This window comes from Panulirus ornatus, chromosome 33, assembly GCF_036320965.1.
Source record: "Panulirus ornatus isolate Po-2019 chromosome 33, ASM3632096v1, whole genome shotgun sequence".
NCBI lineage: Eukaryota > Metazoa > Arthropoda > Malacostraca > Decapoda > Palinuridae > Panulirus > Panulirus ornatus.
The window spans coordinates 21677164-21699001 of NC_092256.1; the positions used below are offsets into that span (position 1 = coordinate 21677164).

The following is a 21838-nucleotide window of genomic DNA, read 5'->3' on the forward strand; positions in this document are numbered from 1 at the left end:
CACTTACTCGATCAAACTACCTTACACCACATGTTGTCATCAAACATTTCATTTCCAACACATCCACCTTCCTCCGTACAACCGTATATATAGCCCATGCCTCGCAACCTTATGATATTGTTGGAACTACTATTCCTTCAAATATACCCATTTTTGCTCTCCAAGATAACGTTCTCTCCTTCCACACATTCTCCATTCGGGCCTCAGCTGCTCATGCCGTCTCAGCTAACATAAGAAATATATATTTATATAAAGCTGAGTCATTACACTGTTTTGGTCTTTGGCGTGGGGTTTCGTCATAATGATCATTTGACACACTATGGGAAAGAACGATGTGTTTTGACAATCCTGTCTGTACTTATTGCTTCATTCGGCTTCAAGGTTAAGTTCTAAAGTATCCATCAAAAAATCTCTATAATATTGTTAGGGATATCAGTATTATTATATTGCAGTTAGGACTTAAAGAGGGTTAGCCTTAAGTTCATTACAGATATTTCAGCATGAACAACAGATATGTCATAATACTCTGTTTACACGAAAGACTTTCATTTGAAACAATTCTCCCTTTTTCAGGCAGAGATTACACACACCTCAACTAAACATAATGAAACCATATTTATCCTGCCTTACTTTCGTACTTATTCTCCCTATACTATCATTGTTCTAAAGGCGTCGGAAAAATCTGAATATTCATGATATTCTGAAGCAATTTGAATCTAGTTCGACATAAACACGAACGAGAAAGAAATTGTGTTTACATCTGACGGCGACACTCTTGGCAGGTGTGTATGCACACTCTGTACGTGATGCGGTTCACAGTTCTCTGACAGAGGTCTACGAGGCTAACTGTGACAACAGTGCTCCCACTCATAACTACCAGGCAACTCATCATGTCGGAAGGTAAGGAAGTGGTGTGGAATAAGCCTTTCTCAGCTCACTCGGTTACCACTTGTTATTGCCTGATATACACATGGGTCTTCACATTACTGTTGCGTCTTATCATAAGTCCAGGTACGTGTTCCGCAACCTTGAGGAAGTGATAGGTGAATCTCCGGTTGTTTGTAGTGTATATGCCATTCACATGTCCAATTTCTACTATGTTGATTAGTGTGTGATTAGGGATATATATATATATATATATATATATATATATATATATATATATATATATATATATATATACATATGTATTGTGTGTGTGTGTGTGTGTGTGTGTGTGTGTGTGTGTGTGTGTTCCTGAAGGTATTTATGATTGTTACTTATGTGTTATGGGGAGAGAGTTTTACACTCGTTTGTCTTGCTTCACTTTGTGTGTATGTACCAAGTTATTTACTCCTCTGTATGCGCGCGCACACACCCTGACCTACGCCAGGTACCCATTCTATCGGCTAGCGCCACGTGGGAATGGACAATTGGGTCGACTGTGGACCGGCTGCCGCGACCATGATTCGAAACTACGCAGGTGTGATCCCAGGCGGCCCGTGCATGCAAGACGGTTGGCAATGCTAGTCTCTGGGTATGTATGTGCTTGTGTTTTTATTATTTCTCTCTCAGAATTGAGAAATTTCTGTTCCCGTACAAATTGTACGATGTTTGCTATTACTTTCCCTGAAGGGAAGCCGAAGAAGATGTTGCCCTTGTGTGGTTGGGCTGTGGAGAATTATAGGCTTTGTGGTCAATCAGAATTCGTGAAATTTCATTAGTAAAGTCAAAAAAAACTTTGTTGCTGGAATTAATCTCACCGCCATCTTTATGTAAGCGTCATTAAAAAAAGTTTGTATCTTTTCTATTCATATTTTGATACGGAATGCGATCAAACGCACCAATGAACATGAAATGTGTAGTAATATCGTTCATTTTTCATTTCACACATGTTCATGTGTCACTCTCCATTCAGTTTTTTGCTCCATTATCGACTAATTAGGTAGTAATCAATTAATATCGACGAGTCAGATGATAGCACATCATCATGGTTATCCATTGACGTTTTCTTTAACGACCTGAGCAGGACGGTGCGGCCTTCAAAAGCAGCGCAACGACACTTGGGTAGTATGATGGTCGATCTGTTACCTCAACCATGAGTCAGGTCATCACAGGTCAGATCATTAAAACCCCACTGCCCTACGTAGTTATGCTCATGGGTTGTACCATCGTGTTCAAAGAAAACTATTTTGAAAACGTTTTCAAGACATAAATACGAGAGTCGTTGTATCAGGTTTATGGTTTAGTTTATTTTTATTCTCACAAATGTTGTTTATCTGGAACCAACGGAGAAGATCCGTTACCGAGAGTACAGTGCATCACATAACGTACCGGGAACACGATGTGTCATATTCCCTACCGGGAGCACGGGGCATCACATACCCAACCGAGAGCACGGTGTGTCACATAACCTACCGGGAACACAATGTGTCACATACCCAGCCGGCAGCATGGTGCGTCACATAACCTACCGGGAACGCGATGCGTCACATACCCTGCCGGGAGCACGATGCGTCACAAACCCAACCGGCTGCATGATGCGTCACATACATTACCGGGAGAGCGGTGCATCGCATACATTACCGGGAGTCCAGTGCTTCACATACGTTACTGGGAATACGTTGCTTCACACACGCTACCGAGAGCTCGGTGCTTTACACACGCTACAGAGAGCTCGGTGCTTCACACACGCTTGGTGGTTCACATACGCTACTGGGAGCATATTGCTTCACATGATCCTGACCCGGCTGTTCCAAAACAATTGAGAGAGGATTTTAAACCTCTGCTGAGCTGACCCTTGTTTTGCACATCATTAACCTGGATTTTGTAGCAACACTGAACAAACCAGCGCCGTATCTACACAGATTCCTAATGCAAGACTGATGAAGGACGGGATGAATTAATCGAGTTGCGTTAAAAATACAATAATAGGTGATGGGCGTTGAGTGTTGCCATGCAGTCGGGTCCAACAGTCAATAGGCGATGGAGTTGCTATGCCCTCATGTTAAACATACAACAGGTAGTGAGGGTGCTCCTGTGCCCACATATTGAACACACAACAGGTTGTGAGGGTGATTCTGTAACCTTCCCTTATGTCCTTTATTGGTCGAGCCCGTCCACATTGGCCCTCTGCGAGCTATGACCAAATCCATCAACATTTCTTTAACACTCCTTGATAATGGCGAATCCATTTACACCCCAGTAATGGCTACTAATAACGAGGATCAGCGTTTAATAAGGGCATAGATGTTCGGTCAACAGGGAGGATTAGAGGTATGATGATGGGTTTTTTTTCGAGTCAGAAGGCAGCCTGGGGTGGTACACCAGCGGAGGCAGCTGTGTATATTATGGCTACTTATGATAGATATAGGATTCTTAGAAGTTCACATATACATCAGTATTTTGAATGTATGTGTAAGTATTCATTTGATATACCTATTTGTACGGCATGGGGAGGGCGTTTTATACTCGTGGGGTCCCATCTCTTCAACATCTCTACTGTACAGTCAGTTTTAGCAATATCATCACCTGTGACGGTCTGAGTGACGCCGTGACCTACAGCATAACATTATGATGTCACAGGTGATGTGACGCTTCGAGCGACGCCATAACCCAACGATGAGTGTTATGATGTCATAGGGGTTCCTACTATTGTTTGGAATGGTGAGAACGGAAGGTCAAACCTCCAACAACAACTTGGAAACGAGAGGTGGTAGGTGACAGCCTCCTTGATCATATATCCACAGCATATGCCTCTTTCTTTATTGTCCCCCATGCTTCACTCACTCAGTTGCTGAATACACAGTTTATCCTTTCATCTTTTGATATCTTGAGAACAATTATCAGACCCTTGAGTGAGGCGATGTGGTCCTGAAGTACGGCGGTACGACTTTTAAAGTACGACAGTATGATCCTTGTGTTGAATGGCGTGGCCTTTGACCTAACCGAAGAAGGTCATCACAAAGGCCAGATCATCGTATTCAAGGGCCGTGTTGTCATAGTCAGAGGTCGTTTCGCAACGTCATGCGCATGGATTTGATGGAAGTCCATAATGTACCCGTTATATATCCTTCCCCCCGCCATTACTGCACTCTAGAGTGGACAACACATTCTGTGCGACACCTTGAATCCACTTGGTGCGCTACAACTTGGGTCATATATTCTGATCACGAACAACAGGGACTGAACCCCCTCATCTCTCCTTCCCTCTCTCTTCTCTCCTTCCTTGCCCTCATAGACTTGAAGGTCTGAAGTCCAGTTACGTAACTGAAGTCCCATTATCGCCTATGTCACGGTACACGCCTGAAATCCTAGTGCGTACCTGGTCGACGCCGTAACAAGGCTTCTGTGTTTGCTTGTTGAAACAAAGGACTCATCGGTATTGCTCCAATCTAGCACCTCCCAGGACTTTTGTCTATTCAATGTACGCACGAAAACTAAATTCAGGCAAACCAAAATCTACAAGAATTGATCAGAAACGAGTATCAAAGAAAAATTAATTTTTGCGTACTTTGAATTCGTCTTTACCAGTGTCTTTGTTTTGCCTGGATCATGTGAGGAGTAAATGTCCTAATATTTACGATTCTGCTATCTTGTCTCCGGTGGCATTACTTAAAAAAAGACATTTGTATTAAATCGTTGTAGCCTGCAGTAACGCTTGAATACAGCTGTGGTATGATTTAGAATAACTTAGACATAGCCAGTGGTTATCTATAGATCTAGCCAGTAGTATTCCTTCAGTATAGCCAGTGGTAATACTTGAATATAGACAGAAGTGTTAGTTAGATGTAGCCAATGATGATGCCAATGCCAGCCAGTGGTTACGCCACTGCCAGCATTAATGTAGTCTGTTCTGTCTTCAGTTAATCTGGCTGGAATGTATTCATCCCATTAGGGAAGGGATAAGCTTGGCTCACAAAAGGGTCATAGGTAAACTCTGGACTGCAATGACCCTTAGGTATTATTGGGTGATTTATGACCTGACCTTTATGAGTCGAAAAGACGCACGGTCATTACTAGTAAGGTACGTGGCCAGTACCAGTGACCTACACGGCCAGTGCTAGTGAGCTGTATGGCCAGTAACAGTGAATAATATAAAGTTAGACTAAACTGTAGCAGAGTTATACTATCAATATCAGTCCTTGAACTCGCTGCCGCTTTAACATTTTCACGTTCGATGATGGAGCCATCGGTTCGTATTAGGACAGTTATCTGACTTAGTAAGAAATAACATGTTGTCCTTCAGGTAATATCTATATTCATGAATGCAAACAGTTCTCGCGAAGACAAATTCATGTATTCTCCATTTGTTATATATTTTCCAGGTCTATAGTTTTCCTCTTATATGTCTTCAATTATTTTCCACTGATCTTATTTTTCACTACTTATTATCATCATCTTTCCTGGTTCTGTCTTACACACCATCTAAGCCAGACCTCAGTGCTTTTCACACATTCATAATTCATAGATCGAGCAAGCAGTGACTGCTCTCCTCACATGAGAGCCAAAAGAAAACAAGTAAATCTCCTCAGCCAAGGATAGCTCCACTATTTGTCATTGAAAGTGACTCGGCTGCCCTGCCTATTGCTGTAAATTACTCATTTCTATGCTTACTGGTGGAAGTGACCCAGTTCCTATGTTTGTTGCTGAAAGTGATCCAGTTCCTATGTTTGTTGCTGGAAGTGACACAGCTCCTATGTATGTTGCTGAAAGTGACCCAGTTCCTATGTTCGTTGCTGGAAGTGACCCAGTTCCTATGTTCGTATTTATCTCATTGAACAGTACTATGAGAGTTCTTACACTGGTGGGAACCTTTAAGAATTCGTCAAACAGTCTTTTTAATGAACGTGAACTGCCGGCATTTGTCGTCTCCTTACGTAGCCTGTTCCAACTAACCATCCCACCACATTTATCCCACAACAGCGGCAGTGTTGGAAGCGGACGTGGTGGTGGTAGGCGCTGGGGTGTACGGGTCCAGTGCTGCCCTCTTCTTGGCGCGGGCTGGTCGCAGAACCATCTTGCTGGAGCAGGTAGGGTGCTGTCCTCACCATTCCTATGACCATATACTGGAACCCAGAGGCTAGCCATATACACTACCCACCCACAATGAGTCTGGTGCATTACTCGCCATTAGTCACCAGTACAGTTACCTCTTCTGTAGTTATCAGGTACAGTAGCTTGAAGCATAGATCAGGTACATCATTATCCTCCTCCAAGAACACTATTAGACCGTCCCTTCAGAGTGTTATTTAGAATACGGTAACATTACAGTTGTTCATATAGCACTAAAAAGTTGCTAAAAATACGGTAACATAACAGAGAAATGATACACTACTGTTGTTCATACAACAGATAAAGGTATCAAGCAAGCTTTGGAGTCATCATAGAACATGTGATGCCCTGGTCTTGGCCATGGTCAGTGGTGAGTAAACAAATTACTATGTTGAAAAAAGTGTTAATCTCGGTTTGCAAATCATTTCACAACTCTGACCTGAAATTGTTGCACATGACGTGTAATAAGCAATTTTTAATTCGTGTACTACTTTTAATTTTACGGCTATACACACACACACACACACACACACACACACACACACACACACACACACAGGTATAACAACACCCAATGGGAGTGCAGTATTTCACTAAAGTCATGTACAAACACACTGGCATTTGTTTTACTCCAGCGGGAGGGACTGGCCTCACTGTTTGACACTAGAACTGGTCTCCAACCCAACAGCCATGTAAATCATTTATCATTCGACGTCATCAATCATTCATATTTTCATTGGAAAAATTAGGTTTCCACCTTCATTAGTATTTTGGATCCTACGTTACATAATTCTCCCACCTACGTTTTATCTTGCAGTGAGTCTCTACCATTTGGTTAGCAGATGATCAGAAACATACTCATGTCATTTATTTTCCTGATGAAAAATAAAATCCAGCATGAAATATACCCCCAAAAATGTAATTAAAAGGTTATATGCTTTGTAAGATAGAAGAGATTCAATAGAAAGTTACCAACAACCTCTTTGCTGGCTATACATTAATAAGTTGAATTTCCCAGGAACAAACAACCATCGTAAACATACAGTGAAGAAAAAGACCTGCCAATGTATGTGCATAATTGATTTCATCTGAAAACGTCAACCTTAGGAACTGAATTGAAGTTAGAATTGTGGTTGTTTGTCCTTCTTGTGACTGGGAGGAACTGGTCGCTCTTGTGGCTCGGAGGAATTATTGCCCTTGTAACTGAGAGAGGTTGACCTTCGAAAAAAAAAGTTGGAAGGAAGCTGGAGTGTCAAATTCCGACCCTAACCGGAGTATAAAGGTGTCTTTTATGTGGGATATCGTGAGCATTTAATCTGTTGCTTACTTTCACGTAATCCAAATTGCAAAATGGAATTTAACCCCTTCCATCCCGTACGTAAATCGATATTATATATATATATATATATATATATACATATATATATATATATATATATATATATATATATATATATATATATATATATATATATATGGTGGAGGAATGATAGAATGAGACGGTCTGTTTGGAGGGTATACGAGTGTGAGGAAAAGAAATAAGCTTGCTGATGGTGTGTGGTCTGGCCACTGTGTCAGTTCGACTTCAAACATATGACACAAGCCGATGGCTTTAGTCCGTGTGGTCGATGGTCGAGTTCATATGACAAGACGTCTATTGTTGTTGTGTGAGGCAGCAGCATACAAAGCACCTTTGTCCCTATAACACTGCAGCATACAGAGCACCACTCTCTCTGTAACACTGCTGCATACAGAACACCACTCTCTCTGTAACACTGCAGCATACAGAGCACCACTCTCCCTGTTACACTGCAGCATACAGAACACCACTTTCCATGTAACACTGCAGCATACAGAGCACCACTTTCCCTGTTACAGTGCAGCATATAGAACACCACTCTCCATGTAACACTGCAGCATACAGAACACCACTCTCCCTGTTACACTGCAGGATACAGAGAATCATTGTCCCTGTATCACTGCAGCATACAGAATACCACTCTCCATGTAACACTGCGGCATACAGAACAACACTGTCCTTTTGATACTCTATTGTGCTCCTGGATCACATGCAAACAAGTAACGATCAGTCTGACGCTCGAATCCATATATATATGAAGGACTTTACTCAATAGTCCCAGTGATATCCAGAAGTATATAGGATTTTTCTAAATAAAGATTGCAAAGGCATTAAGGTGTCATGTATGGCACAGAGCGAGAGTAAATCCATGCATACACGTGCAGCCCTGAAGCTGCAGGGGCCTGACTAAAGGGGTCCTGGGGTTGTATGAAAGAATATCATTTAGATTTAATTCTGGAAACCAAGAACTTTTACGGGGCTCCTGCAGCTTCAAGGCCGCGATACAATCATCAGCAGAGAAAGGATGGACTCCTTTGGACTGAAGAGCCACCTTTGGTAAAGCTGTCTCACTGAGAGTACAGTCTCGTCAAAGAAGTTATACAGACATACATACATAAACAGATACTAAGTTATATTCGCCATAGATATGTTACTCCCACTTTCCAAGCTACATTCTCGAGTCTGAGTACCCCTTTAACACAGTCATTTTCCGTGGGTTCCCCAAGGCTTTATGGGTAATATCGCAACCAGGTCTGAGCATTCTTCAAAGTTCATTCTTTTCTATTCCCTCTCCATCACTGTAATTGGTAAGGAAAATTGCCTGTTGTAAAATGTTTAGATATTTGCCATTCAGGTAGCTTTGCGAGTAATTTTTCTAATAAAATGCAGGTACTTCTAGTGGAGTTCTGGTGCCAGAATGTATTCTTTTCAATAGGAGTTGTTATTAGCATGTGGAATTATAGTCTTAAAATGATCTTATGCAAAAGATTCAACAGAAAAGAAAACTCGTAGAAGGCCCTCCAATTAGCAGGGTAGACTTAGCAGCCTTGTTATCAACAGGGGGCCCTGAATACTGATATCCTCTTGTCAAAAAGGTAATCCTTGCATTACCCTTTTGTTACAAGCAGAGGATGCCCATGTACTGTTCGATCCTTGCTCTCAGCAAGGTAACCCAAGTATTGTCCCGTAATGTCAGCAAGATAACATGTATACTGCCCCTGTTGTCAACAAGGCAACAGCTACACCAATAGTTGTGCCTAGTAAACTGTGTCATTCCCCATCTTACGATGTTATGACCGTCAACTATGTCATATTCCCAGTTACCTGTATCATACCACCATTTGACTGTGTTATACCACCAATCAACTGTGTCATCCCCCCCCCCCCTCCCCCAGTTCACTTGGTCATATCCTACTTAACTGTGTCATAACTCCAATCAACTGTCATATTAACACTTAACTTTGTCGTAACCTCCATCTGACTGTCATACTCCTAGTTCACTGCCTCGTGCCCCCAGTTTCCAGCACCACACTCCCGGGGAAGCAGCCACGGGCAGACTCGCATCATCCGCCAGGCCAACTACGGCACTCCCGCCCTCACACCCATCATGGCCGACGGCTTCAAGCAGTGGCAGCAGATCCAAAAACAGGCTGGGGAGACCCTCATGAGGTGTGATAGATTCGTGTTTATGATCACAGTAACTTCATACTATTCTTAGATTTTGATAGGCTTAAGCCTTAGTTAACCATCTAACCTTTTCCTGTGCCCGATGTCATAATTACTAGTGCCAGCAGTAAACTTTACATGTGTTACAACAGACATGGTTCCAAGAGGAAGAGGATAACAAAATGTATTCAGTATAACCCCTCCCACCCTCTCCTGGGGTGCAGGTGCGGTGCAACAAATGTCTGTAGTGATTACTGGTGTAATCTGTCTCGGTGTTTGATTTGTTCATCAAATTTTCACGAGAAACAGACATTTTGTGCTCATACCTACATCTGCAACACTATACACTTATCTTCATTCAGTTTCAGAAAACCACCAAATCATTCCAAATATTTAAGTAACAATACTCTCAAAGTCACAAGGAGATCACAACTGGCCTCTTATCTGTCCTGCCATAACTGGCAAGCTTAGATATATAAAAAGGAGTGTACCATTATATTGGAAGGACCATGTCTGACTGCTGGAGGGGCCATGTCTCATATTCATTTAATAACTAATAAATTCTTAAACGTAGTTTTTTTCCTTCCTTTTCCAGGATACTAAAGCTATATTGTTTAGATTATTTCTTATTGTTTTCAGGACGAGAGGTGAATTCATAAACTCGAAACATTTCTCGGTATTATTGTTTGTGGTGATTGAATTTAGATGAAAAACAAATGCCTTTAACAGATTCAAACAGCGACAAGATGCTCTGGACTTGACGATGTTGTTTGTTCCTCCTGTTGGGGCACAGGCCGAGCCCCATGTTGGTGATAGGGTCGCAAGACCAGAGGGCGCTCCTGGAAGAGATCGCCCGCTCGGTGAAGATGGGAGGCCACACGCCGCAGTGGTCTACAGGCCAGCGCACCAACCACACATTCGGGTCAGTCGGGATGAGGGATGAGGGAGAGAAAGGAAGATGTGCAGTTGCTTCTCCTCCTGGTAGTCACTGATGATACATGGTATGACAAGTGACACAACCATAATTCATGGAGGCCACGGGTGACGCATTGCTAGTACTATCCCTAGAAGTCAAGGGTGACACATAACAGTAATATCTATAGAGGTCGAGGGTGACACAACAATCATCTCTATAGGTCAAGGGTGACACATAACAGTAATCTCTATAGACGTCAAGGGTGACACATAACATTAATCCCTAGAGATCAAGGGTGACCCATAGCCATTCTCCACTATATTCGCATCAGACCGAAAAAGGCTTACCTAACTTTTTTGGTTCTGAGGATGTGAATCTCAAGCCTGACGACATAAGGTTCCGTTGGCCTAAAGTGAATTCCACTTGAAGGAAAAAAAAAGATAGAAACATATATAAGTCGCACACAATTCGCGTAAGGCTCATTATCCAGTGGATATAAAAACACTCGGGAGTCTCACCTGGATCATTCCGTATTCTGTGTTCAGTTTTAACGATGGAATTACTTGACACTTCGTATATTTGGTGTCCCTGTGGAGAGAGAGAGAGAGAGAGAGAGAGAGAGAGAGAGAGAGAGAGAGAGAGAGAGAGAGAGAGTGGTGTATGGATACAGATGAACAGACAGATAGATATAAACAGTGTGATGATCAATCCATTTTATATTTCATACTGGCACCTGACGAGGTGGATTGTCTCCACGAAACATGTCGTGCCACATTCATAAAAAAATTACGTGTTGCATAAAATTGTATGAACTCCTACTAAAGTGCGATTTCGCCTTCATATGATGTTTACGACAAGTGTGATCAATATGTATTTTGTATATATATATATATATATATATATATATATATATATATATATATATATATATATATATATAGATAGATAGATAGATAGATAGATAGATAGATAGATAGATAGATAGATATAGATATATAGATAGACAGATATCATTGGAAGTGTCTAAGAACGTAATGTTGCCAGTTATGCTGTGGTGTTGAAGAGCCAGAAGCGGCCTGTCTCCTGGCCCTCCCACCTCCTCGCTGGTCCTGCCTTGACATAATCTAGGATAATGGCTCAACACTCACCTCTGAAGGTACCCCTAACACCACTCACTCTCTTGATATATCACCTCCTAGTATGACCTTTGACCCGCACCTCACCTCCGAGCATGACCTTTAAGTCGTAACTCCACTTCTCGGAACGTCCCCATGATCCGTGCCTCACTTCCGGTACTGACCCCTTCACCCTTGCCCCACTTTCGGACCTGGCCCCCGACCTTTCTAGACACTGTTGCTTCACCTCTGAATATGACGAGTGACCCGTACCTTTTTCCATCCACCTCAGGATGAACTTTCCGGCCGACAGCCTTGTAGTCATCGACCCCAGCGCAGGTATTCTTCTGGCAGACAAGTGTGTGGCTGCTCTGCAGGTCAGTCTGTCTATCTCTCTGTTTCTTTGTCTGTCTGTCAGTTTATCTGAGTGTCTGAAGGCTGATACATATTATACATGTGAGAAAGAAACTTTACATTCATAGGGCCTAAACTTGCATTCTTATATCATCGTCTTAAAAGGTTTTGGATTTCCTATATCATTTACGCTCTCCTTGGCTAAGCTTGTTGCTGCGTGGGTTCACACTTCCATTGCCGAAAAATTGTTTCCTCACCTCCCTCTGTACGTTTCCATTCCATGACTTCCATTTATGTCGCTTTGTTCTGGATTATCTTCTGACTTTAAGGAACTATTGTGTGTTAAGGTCGTTAATGCATCTTAGGAATATATGTATAGTAATCATGTCTCCCCTGTGTCCTTTCCTTCTTTCACAGCGGGTAGATGTGGGGCTTCTACCGCCTCTCTCTTCCTAGCTTTCTCCTGATCAGAGCTCAGCCTTGAAACTACAGGATCCCCATAAAATGGGTCCTAAGGTTTGTATGATTAAGCATTTGCTACACAACTGCAATGTGTGACCAGGAACTTCGATCATGCTAAGCTCATCTCAGGTCTTGTGTACTTCGACAACAGCGGCTGTTCCGCGACGCTGGCGGGCGACTGTTGGACAGCTGGCCGGTTGACGACGTGGAGGTGGCCGCCAACGGGTCAGCTCGGGTCATAGGTCTTCGAGGCACAATACGAGCGGAATCAGTGGTGCTGTGCCCTGGGCCATGGGCGAAGCCTGTTCTTGCTAAGCTCGGGGTTCACCTCCCACTCAGGTGAATCCTCATGATCTTAAGTAACCCCCAGACGACACAAGCTCTCATGACCTCGAGGACTTCTTCTCATTGGTGGTAACAGATGAAGTGTCTCTCCTTCTAATTCAACCAGACGTTGGTTCTGAACCACCTGAGTATAAGGTTTTAACCCCTTATTAGTACGCTTAAGGTTTAACAACGGCATTATAGTTTGACTACCGTAACTTAAGATGGTTCAATAGCGTCAGCATAATGACTTACACCTTTGACCATGGAATTATAACGGCTACAACGTGGTAACTCCTCTAGTGTGTTGGCTTAGCGGCTTGACTATAATAACTTGTGTATTTGTATTCATATGCTAATGTCATTATCAAGGGATCAACCATGATGGTTCACATCTGGCAGGGTGGAGAGGATCGCCGTCCTCTACTGGAGGAGCAAGGACCCTTCCACACCCACGACCACCTTCATAGACCTACACCACACGGGACATTTCTACGGCTTGAAGGAGCTCGAATACCCTGGTCTTGTGAAGGTTAGTATCCTCACCTTTGAAGGTCAACGACCTTACCGTATCCCCTCTCTCTCTCTCTCTATTAATTTATCTATCTATATGTCTATCTTTCTCTCTGAGGAAAAAAACTGATTATTGTGCCAACAGCAAATTGTCTTTGGCGTCTTTCATTAACAGCAAAAGTTCGTCAGTGGACCCAAGTATCACCCGCTTCTTCACTTCTCACCAAACTCCTTCTGTCTCCCTCATACGATTGTCACAAAATATCTCCTTCATCAAGTCCATCACCATCAGCACTAACATCACCGCCGCTCTCACAAACATCAACACTGCCACCACAATTACTCCGACCAAAAAACGACAACCACAATGGAGCCTCCTCCTCCCACAACCGGTTTCCAATACAATCATCACCACATCCACTGTCACCTTCACCAAGATCATTCTTGACATTACTACCACAACAACTACCAATCTCCACAGCCACCACACCAATCACTGCTTCCAACATTAACAACATCACTCTTATGGCCACTATTATAGCCACCTCACTGACATCTCACTAACACCTCGATAACTCTCCCCCTCAGGTGGTGTTCCACAGTGGACCTGAGATCGAGCCGGAGGAGAGGGACCAGGGCAACACAGAGGATCTGCGTCAGTTTGTCAGTCAATACGTGAAAGAGAGGCACCCCGGCCTTCATCCTCAGCCGACAATCGAGGAAACCTGCATGTACACGGTGAGCAGACACAAATGCACTTAGAATTAAAAGCTGACACAAAGTAAGGGTAGAGGCTTTAGAATTTACCCAGCATTCAAGAGACAAGAGTAAGGGGTAACCTGATCACAACCTTCAAGTTTCTAAAACTGATTGATGACATGAAATGTGGACAGTTCTTCGAGAAGCGTAGGGATAGGGCAAACAGAGAACGTAACATGAACTTAAGCACGAAAGTTGTTAAATAAAAGATAAAAAGATGTTCTTTTATAGTATAAGACCGGTGGACGAATAGCGTAGAATGTTTGAGGACATGAGTGGTGCAAACAATAGAGTTAGGTTTTATGATAACAGGGAATAGTCAAAAGACTGTTCCCATCCAGTGTACAAATAGGTGATTATTGTACAAATATTGTACAAATAGGTGATTACAATTAGGTAATTACACTGACGTGGTGCCTTATACTATGAGAAAATAGAAATCTTAAAACATTTATATCACAAATCACCTAAACCACTGCCAAGCCAAAAGTAACGTAAATTTTACATGTAGTTAGCACTGTAATAGCTATTAAAGTGCTTAAAATAGATAATCTCAGAGCAATGTGGACAGCCTCTCTGTGGCATCTTGTAGTGATACAGCCTTCAGGCTGTATCTTCACTTCTGTACAATCTTGTCAAGAGATGCAGCAGCCTCCAGGCTGAAATATTCGATAATAAACTTTTTCCATAATTTCCAGCGTCCGGTCGCTTGCCTACCGACTATAGCTGGCACACCTCCCCTTCTGCTGTCTCTAGTTCGGCAGGTGCGGCTTGCGCTCAAGGCTTCCCTGCACGGTAGCGTGTCCTGTCTGACTTGTGAGCTTGTGAACTTCATATCCACATCGCTAATACATCATTTAAGACAGAAACGCAGTCATACTCACTTAAATTATAGTGCAGTCATTGTAGCTTGTCAAATAGTTTACTTAATCTCTTTTCTTTACCCGGTATTGAAGTTTTTAAGTTGGAAAGGACGAACGAATCTGCCATAGATGAAGATAAACGAACATATCTCATTAAACCCATCAGTCAAGAGTACGATGGAGAAAAAAAAACTGATATAAATGCTCGATAATTGTTCATAACTGACTTAACACTCTTGCTTATGCCGCATAACTAGCCTGGAAATTATGTCGTTTGATAACAGAAAGATAATTCGGGGTGTACTACAAGAGACACACTTAACCGAAATATTAATAAAGAAAAATCGTAATTCAGCTAAATTGCCCCGTAAGATGAGAACGAGAGCCATAACAGCCGGGTAAGTTATAGTTTATCAGTGAGGCTTGTACCCGGAGGTTAGTGCTGGTGATGGTGGTGTGATGGTAATGGTGGAATGTGTCTGAGTGACGTTTCCCATTTCTCCGCCATACTGTCGTACTAATGGGTGACCGCGATTGCAAGGCTTGGAGTATAATGATCCAATTTAGGGTGTTTAATCTTGGCAGAGGAGGATGACCAGGGATGGGGTTCAAGATCTGTGGTCTCTGCTCTGGACTGAATTTAGCTGGAGCCGCACTGTGTCAGAACTTCACAAGTTTTGATGTATCGAACTTGGAAACTGCTGCATAATCGTTTGGTTCATGATAATCACTGTATATGAATTGTTAGCGCCAAGAGAAACTGACCTCCTCGTCTATTATCTTACATTTTTTGGTTGTGTTCCTTACATGCGTCATATCAGTTTACTGTAAATGGTACTGATGATTCTTGAGGAACGTCATGACCGAATAACATACGAGGAATTATTCGCGTTATGTTATTTATATGTTTGTAAAACAATATTGACAACTCGGCCTTAGATAAGATTTTGGTCAGTTTAGTTTCCTTCACTTGGCCAGAGGGTTGTTAACCCCCTTTAGTTTAGAACTGTTCCTACATAAGAAATAAAAGTCTATGCATTACATATGCTTTGGTATCTTTTCTCTCTATCATCGTAAACACTCGTAACTATGGACGCTCGTTCTGTCCAACGTACCGAGTCACCAATAGTGTCACATAATTCTTGTCCCTTGCCCCTGGGTGGTATCTTATCGTAAGGAGGTAGGGGGGTAAGCAAGCTCCCGCCACACCTCATTAAGCAGACGCCAGACCTTAGATCCCAGGATATAGGAGTTATCAAGCACTCGTCAGACCTCAGATCACGGGAAGGAGGTCATCAAGCAGCCGTCAGATCTCAGATCACGGGAAGGAGGTCATCAAGCAGCCGTCAGATCTCAGATCACGGGAAGGAGGTCATCAAGCAGCCGCCATATCTCAAATCTTGGGGAGTGGGGTCACCAAGCAGCCACTAGACCTCAGATCTCAGGAAATGGGGGTCATCAAGCACTCGTCAGACCTCAGATCAGGGGAAGGAGGTCATCAAGCAGCCGTCAGATCTCAGATCACGGGAAGGAGGTCATCAAGCAGCCGTCAGATCTCAGATCACGGGAAGGAGGTCATCAAGCAGCCGTCAGATCTCAGATCACGGGAAGGAGGTCATCAAGCAGCCGTCAGATCTCAGATCACGGGAAGGAGGTCATCAAGCAGCCGTCAGATCTCAGATCACGGGAAGGAGGTCATCAAGCAGCCGTCAGATCTCAGATCACGGGAAGGAGGTCATCAAGCAGCCGTCAGATCTCAGATCACGGGAAGGAGGTCATCAAGCAGCCGTCAGATCTCAGATCACGGGAAGGAGGTCATCAAGCAGCCGTCAGATCTCAGATCACGGGAAGGAGGTCATCAAGCAGCCGTCAGATCTCAGATCACGGGAAGGAGGTCATCAAGCAGCCGTCAGATCTCAGATCACGGGAAGGAGGTCATCAAGCAGCCGTCAGATCTCAGATCACGGGAAGGAGGTCATCAAGCAGCCGTCAGATCTCAGATCACGGGAAGGAGGTCATCAAGCAGCCGTCAGATCTCAGATCACGGGAAGGAGGTCATCAAGCAGCCGTCAGATCTCAGATCACGGGAAGGAGGTCATCAAGCAGCCGTCAGATCTCAGATCACGGGAAGGAGGTCATCAAGCAGCCGTCAGATCTCAGATCACGGGAAGGAGGTCATCAAGCAGCCGTCAGATCTCAGATCACGGGAAGGAGGTCATCAAGCAGCCGTCAGATCTCAGATCACGGGAAGGAGGTCATCAAGCAGCCGTCAGATCTCAGATCACGGGAAGGAGGTCATCAAGCAGCCGTCAGATCTCAGATCACGGGAAGGAGGTCATCAAGCAGCCGTCAGATCTCAGATCACGGGAAGGAGGTCATCAAGCAGCCGTCAGATCTCAGATCACGGGAAGGAGGTCATCAAGCAGCCGTCAGATCTCAGATCACGGGAAGGAGGTCATCAAGCAGCCGTCAGATCTCAGATCACGGGAAGGAGGTCATCAAGCAGCCGTCAGATCTCAGATCACGGGAAGGAGGTCATCAAGCAGCCGTCAGATCTCAGATCACGGGAAGGAGGTCATCAAGCAGCCGTCAGATCTCAGATCACGGGAAGGAGGTCATCAAGCAGCCGTCAGATCTCAGATCACGGGAAGGAGGTCATCAAGCAGCCGTCAGATCTCAGATCACGGGAAGGAGGTCATCAAGCAGCCGTCAGATCTCAGATCACGGGAAGGAGGTCATCAAGCAGCCGTCAGATCTCAGATCACGGGAAGGAGGTCATCAAGCAGCCGTCAGATCTCAGATCACGGGAAGGAGGTCATCAAGCAGCCGTCAGATCTCAGATCACGGGAAGGAGGTCATCAAGCAGCCGTCAGATCTCAGATCACGGGAAGGAGGTCATCAAGCAGCCGTCAGATCTCAGATCACGGGAAGGAGGTCATCAAGCAGCCGTCAGATCTCAGATCACGGGAAGGAGGTCATCAAGCAGCCGTCAGATCTCAGATCACGGGAAGGAGGTCATCAAGCAGCCGTCAGATCTCAGATCACGGGAAGGAGGTCATCAAGCAGCCGTCAGATCTCAGATCACGGGAAGGAGGTCATCAAGCAGCCGTCAGATCTCAGATCACGGGAAGGAGGTCATCAAGCAGCCGTCAGATCTCAGATCACGGGAAGGAGGTCATCAAGCAGCCGTCAGATCTCAGATCACGGGAAGGAGGTCATCAAGCAGCCGTCAGATCTCAGATCACGGGAAGGAGGTCATCAAGCAGCCGTCAGATCTCAGATCACGGGAAGGAGGTCATCAAGCAGCCGTCAGATCTCAGATCACGGGAAGGAGGTCATCAAGCAGCCGTCAGATCTCAGATCACGGGAAGGAGGTCATCAAGCAGCCGTCAGATCTCAGATCACGGGAAGGAGGTCATCAAGCAGCCGTCAGATCTCAGATCACGGGAAGGAGGTCATCAAGCAGCCGTCAGATCTCAGATCACGGGAAGGAGGTCATCAAGCAGCCGTCAGATCTCAGATCACGGGAAGGAGGTCATCAAGCAGCCGTCAGATCTCAGATCACGGGAAGGAGGTCATCAAGCAGCCGTCAGATCTCAGATCACGGGAAGGAGGTCATCAAGCAGCCGTCAGATCTCAGATCACGGGAAGGAGGTCATCAAGCAGCCGTCAGATCTCAGATCACGGGAAGGAGGTCATCAAGCAGCCGTCAGATCTCAGATCACGGGAAGGAGGTCATCAAGCAGCCGTCAGATCTCAGATCACGGGAAGGAGGTCATCAAGCAGCCGTCAGATCTCAGATCACGGGAAGGAGGTCATCAAGCAGCCGTCAGATCTCAGATCACGGGAAGGAGGTCATCAAGCAGCCGTCAGATCTCAGATCACGGGAAGGAGGTCATCAAGCAGCCGTCAGATCTCAGATCACGGGAAGGAGGTCATCAAGCAGCCGTCAGATCTCAGATCACGGGAAGGAGGTCATCAAGCAGCCGTCAGATCTCAGATCACGGGAAGGAGGTCATCAAGCAGCCGTCAGATCTCAGATCACGGGAAGGAGGTCATCAAGCAGCCGTCAGATCTCAGATCACGGGAAGGAGGTCATCAAGCAGCCGTCAGATCTCAGATCACGGGAAGGAGGTCATCAAGCAGCCGTCAGATCTCAGATCACGGGAAGGAGGTCATCAAGCAGCCGTCAGATCTCAGATCACGGGAAGGAGGTCATCAAGCAGCCGTCAGATCTCAGATCACGGGAAGGAGGTCATCAAGCAGCCGTCAGATCTCAGATCACGGGAAGGAGGTCATCAAGCAGCCGTCAGATCTCAGATCACGGGAAGGAGGTCATCAAGCAGCCGTCAGATCTCAGATCACGGGAAGGAGGTCATCAAGCAGCCGTCAGATCTCAGATCACGGGAAGGAGGTCATCAAGCAGCCGTCAGATCTCAGATCACGGGAAGGAGGTCATCAAGCAGCCGTCAGATCTCAGATCACGGGAAGGAGGTCATCAAGCAGCCGTCAGATCTCAGATCACGGGAAGGAGGTCATCAAGCAGCCGTCAGATCTCAGATCACGGGAAGGAGGTCATCAAGCAGCCGTCAGATCTCAGATCACGGGAAGGAGGTCATCAAGCAGCCGTCAGATCTCAGATCACGGGAAGGAGGTCATCAAGCAGCCGTCAGATCTCAGATCACGGGAAGGAGGTCATCAAGCAGCCGTCAGATCTCAGATCACGGGAAGGAGGTCATCAAGCAGCCGTCAGATCTCAGATCACGGGAAGGAGGTCATCAAGCAGCCGTCAGATCTCAGATCACGGGAAGGAGGTCATCAAGCAGCCGTCAGATCTCAGATCACGGGAAGGAGGTCATCAAGCAGCCGTCAGATCTCAGATCACGGGAAGGAGGTCATCAAGCAGCCGTCAGATCTCAGATCACGGGAAGGAGGTCATCAAGCAGCCGTCAGATCTCAGATCACGGGAAGGAGGTCATCAAGCAGCCGTCAGATCTCAGATCACGGGAAGGAGGTCATCAAGCAGCCGTCAGATCTCAGATCACGGGAAGGAGGTCATCAAGCAGCCGTCAGATCTCAGATCACGGGAAGGAGGTCATCAAGCAGCCGTCAGATCTCAGATCACGGGAAGGAGGTCATCAAGCAGCCGTCAGATCTCAGATCACGGGAAGGAGGTCATCAAGCAGCCGTCAGATCTCAGATCACGGGAAGGAGGTCATCAAGCAGCCGTCAGATCTCAGATCACGGGAAGGAGGTCATCAAGCAGCCGTCAGATCTCAGATCACGGGAAGGAGGTCATCAAGCAGCCGTCAGATCTCAGATCACGGGAAGGAGGTCATCAAGCAGCCGTCAGATCTCAGATCACGGGAAGGAGGTCATCAAGCAGCCGTCAGATCTCAGATCACGGGAAGGAGGTCATCAAGCAGCCGTCAGATCTCAGATCACGGGAAGGAGGTCATCAAGCAGCCGTCAGATCTCAGATCACGGGAAGGAGGTCATCAAGCAGCCGTCAGATCTCAGATCACGGGAAGGAGGTCATCAAGCAGCCGTCAGATCTCAGATCACGGGAAGGAGGTCATCAAGCAGCCGTCAGATCTCAGATCACGGGAAGGAGGTCATCAAGCAGCCGTCAGATCTCAGATCACGGGAAGGAGGTCATCAAGCAGCCGTCAGATCTCAGATCACGGGAAGGAGGTCATCAAGCAGCCGTCAGATCTCAGATCACGGGAAGGAGGTCATCAAGCAGCCGTCAGATCTCAGATCACGGGAAGGAGGTCATCAAGCAGCCGTCAGATCTCAGATCACGGGAAGGAGGTCATCAAGCAGCCGTCAGATCTCAGATCACGGGAAGGAGGTCATCAAGCAGCCGTCAGATCTCAGATCACGGGAAGGAGGTCATCAAGCAGCCGTCAGATCTCAGATCACGGGATATCTACGCTTCCCCCTACTCCTTACCGTTCCACTTTAAACTGTTGCTGCTATCCTTCCTCTCACTATCTCTCCCTCCTCCTATCCACTCCCTCTGACCTCCCTGACCTCCAAAAGACGTCACCCTTGGCGCCGTGATCCTCGCCTCACTTCTCTCTCCCTTCTGTCAGTCTTTCTAAGCACGCAATTCCTCGCTCCATCAGGCGCCCTGACCCCTCGCCGCCTCCACAGGAAATCCATTTACAACAGAGTTCAGGCCGCCTCGGCAACCTCACCCAAGCATCTTCTGTGGCTGGTAGACCCACGCCTTAGTCATGGTCACCCGCGGCAGCCCAGCCCACGATTCCTCACCAAAAGCGCGACAATACCAAACGCACTGGGTACCATGCACATTTTGCAACGTGTATCATGTGACAGTACCGTACATACTGCCCCACGAAACCACGAATCAGTACCCAATACACTGCACTATGTCTCAGAGAGTCATGGAGGTGCACGGAAAGTCCCGGCCTCACCGTGCTGCCCGCCGCTCTGGGAGTCAATCTCGATTTTTCACTCTAATTCCATTTTCGGTTCTTTCACTCGTTCGTATTGCCTCGAACTTTTCACCAACGTGGCCTAGTCGTCTCACACAGTAGCCCACTGTTGGTGAAAGACATCTGGCATCCTCTCTGGTGTTTGTTCTGTCAACACACTGCAATAGAAAGAAGAAAATCATTTTACTTATCAAGTAATTGTGGTAAGAGAGGGACGACACCGTTTTTGTTTTCACTTTTGATACCCAGAATTGCGTCAGCCAACAGGATGACTCTGTTTCCCGGGCTCACTATTTTCCGTCCGCCTTAAAGTATAAGAAACTCACCCTTTTCTTTACACATTATCCAATTGCTGTGATGGAGACTCCAGATTTCCAGAGGATAAGACGCTGACATTTTTTCGCCAATAGATTAGATAATGTTCCCGAAATATTGAGATTCGACTTTATCTGTTTATTGTTTTTAACTTTTCAACTAAACTGAACTGAGTTCATTTTCGGCTTCCTACA

The 21838-nt window shown here is 45.4% G+C and overlaps 1 protein-coding gene across 2 annotated transcripts; it reads left to right on the forward strand.

The window, feature by feature from the left end:
* Positions 1–750: 750 nt before the first annotated feature.
* On the forward strand, positions 751–14025 carry LOC139759574 (peroxisomal sarcosine oxidase-like). 2 transcript variants are annotated; one of them, XM_071681859.1, is made up of 8 exons: positions 751–900; positions 5905–6011; positions 9411–9562; positions 10353–10481; positions 11883–11967; positions 12558–12745; positions 13133–13262; positions 13832–14025. In XM_071681859.1, the coding sequence occupies exons 1-8, from the start codon at positions 891–893 to the stop codon at positions 14003–14005; spliced, it is 975 nt and encodes a 324-aa protein (XP_071537960.1). In that variant the 5' UTR covers positions 751–890; the 3' UTR covers positions 14006–14025. The 2 variants fall into 2 exon arrangements, with proteins under 2 accessions (XP_071537960.1, XP_071537959.1); XM_071681858.1 differs by lacking the exon at positions 751–900 and adding an exon at positions 2859–3001 and having other exon boundaries at positions 13832–14020.
* Positions 14026–21838: the final 7813 nt, after the last annotated feature.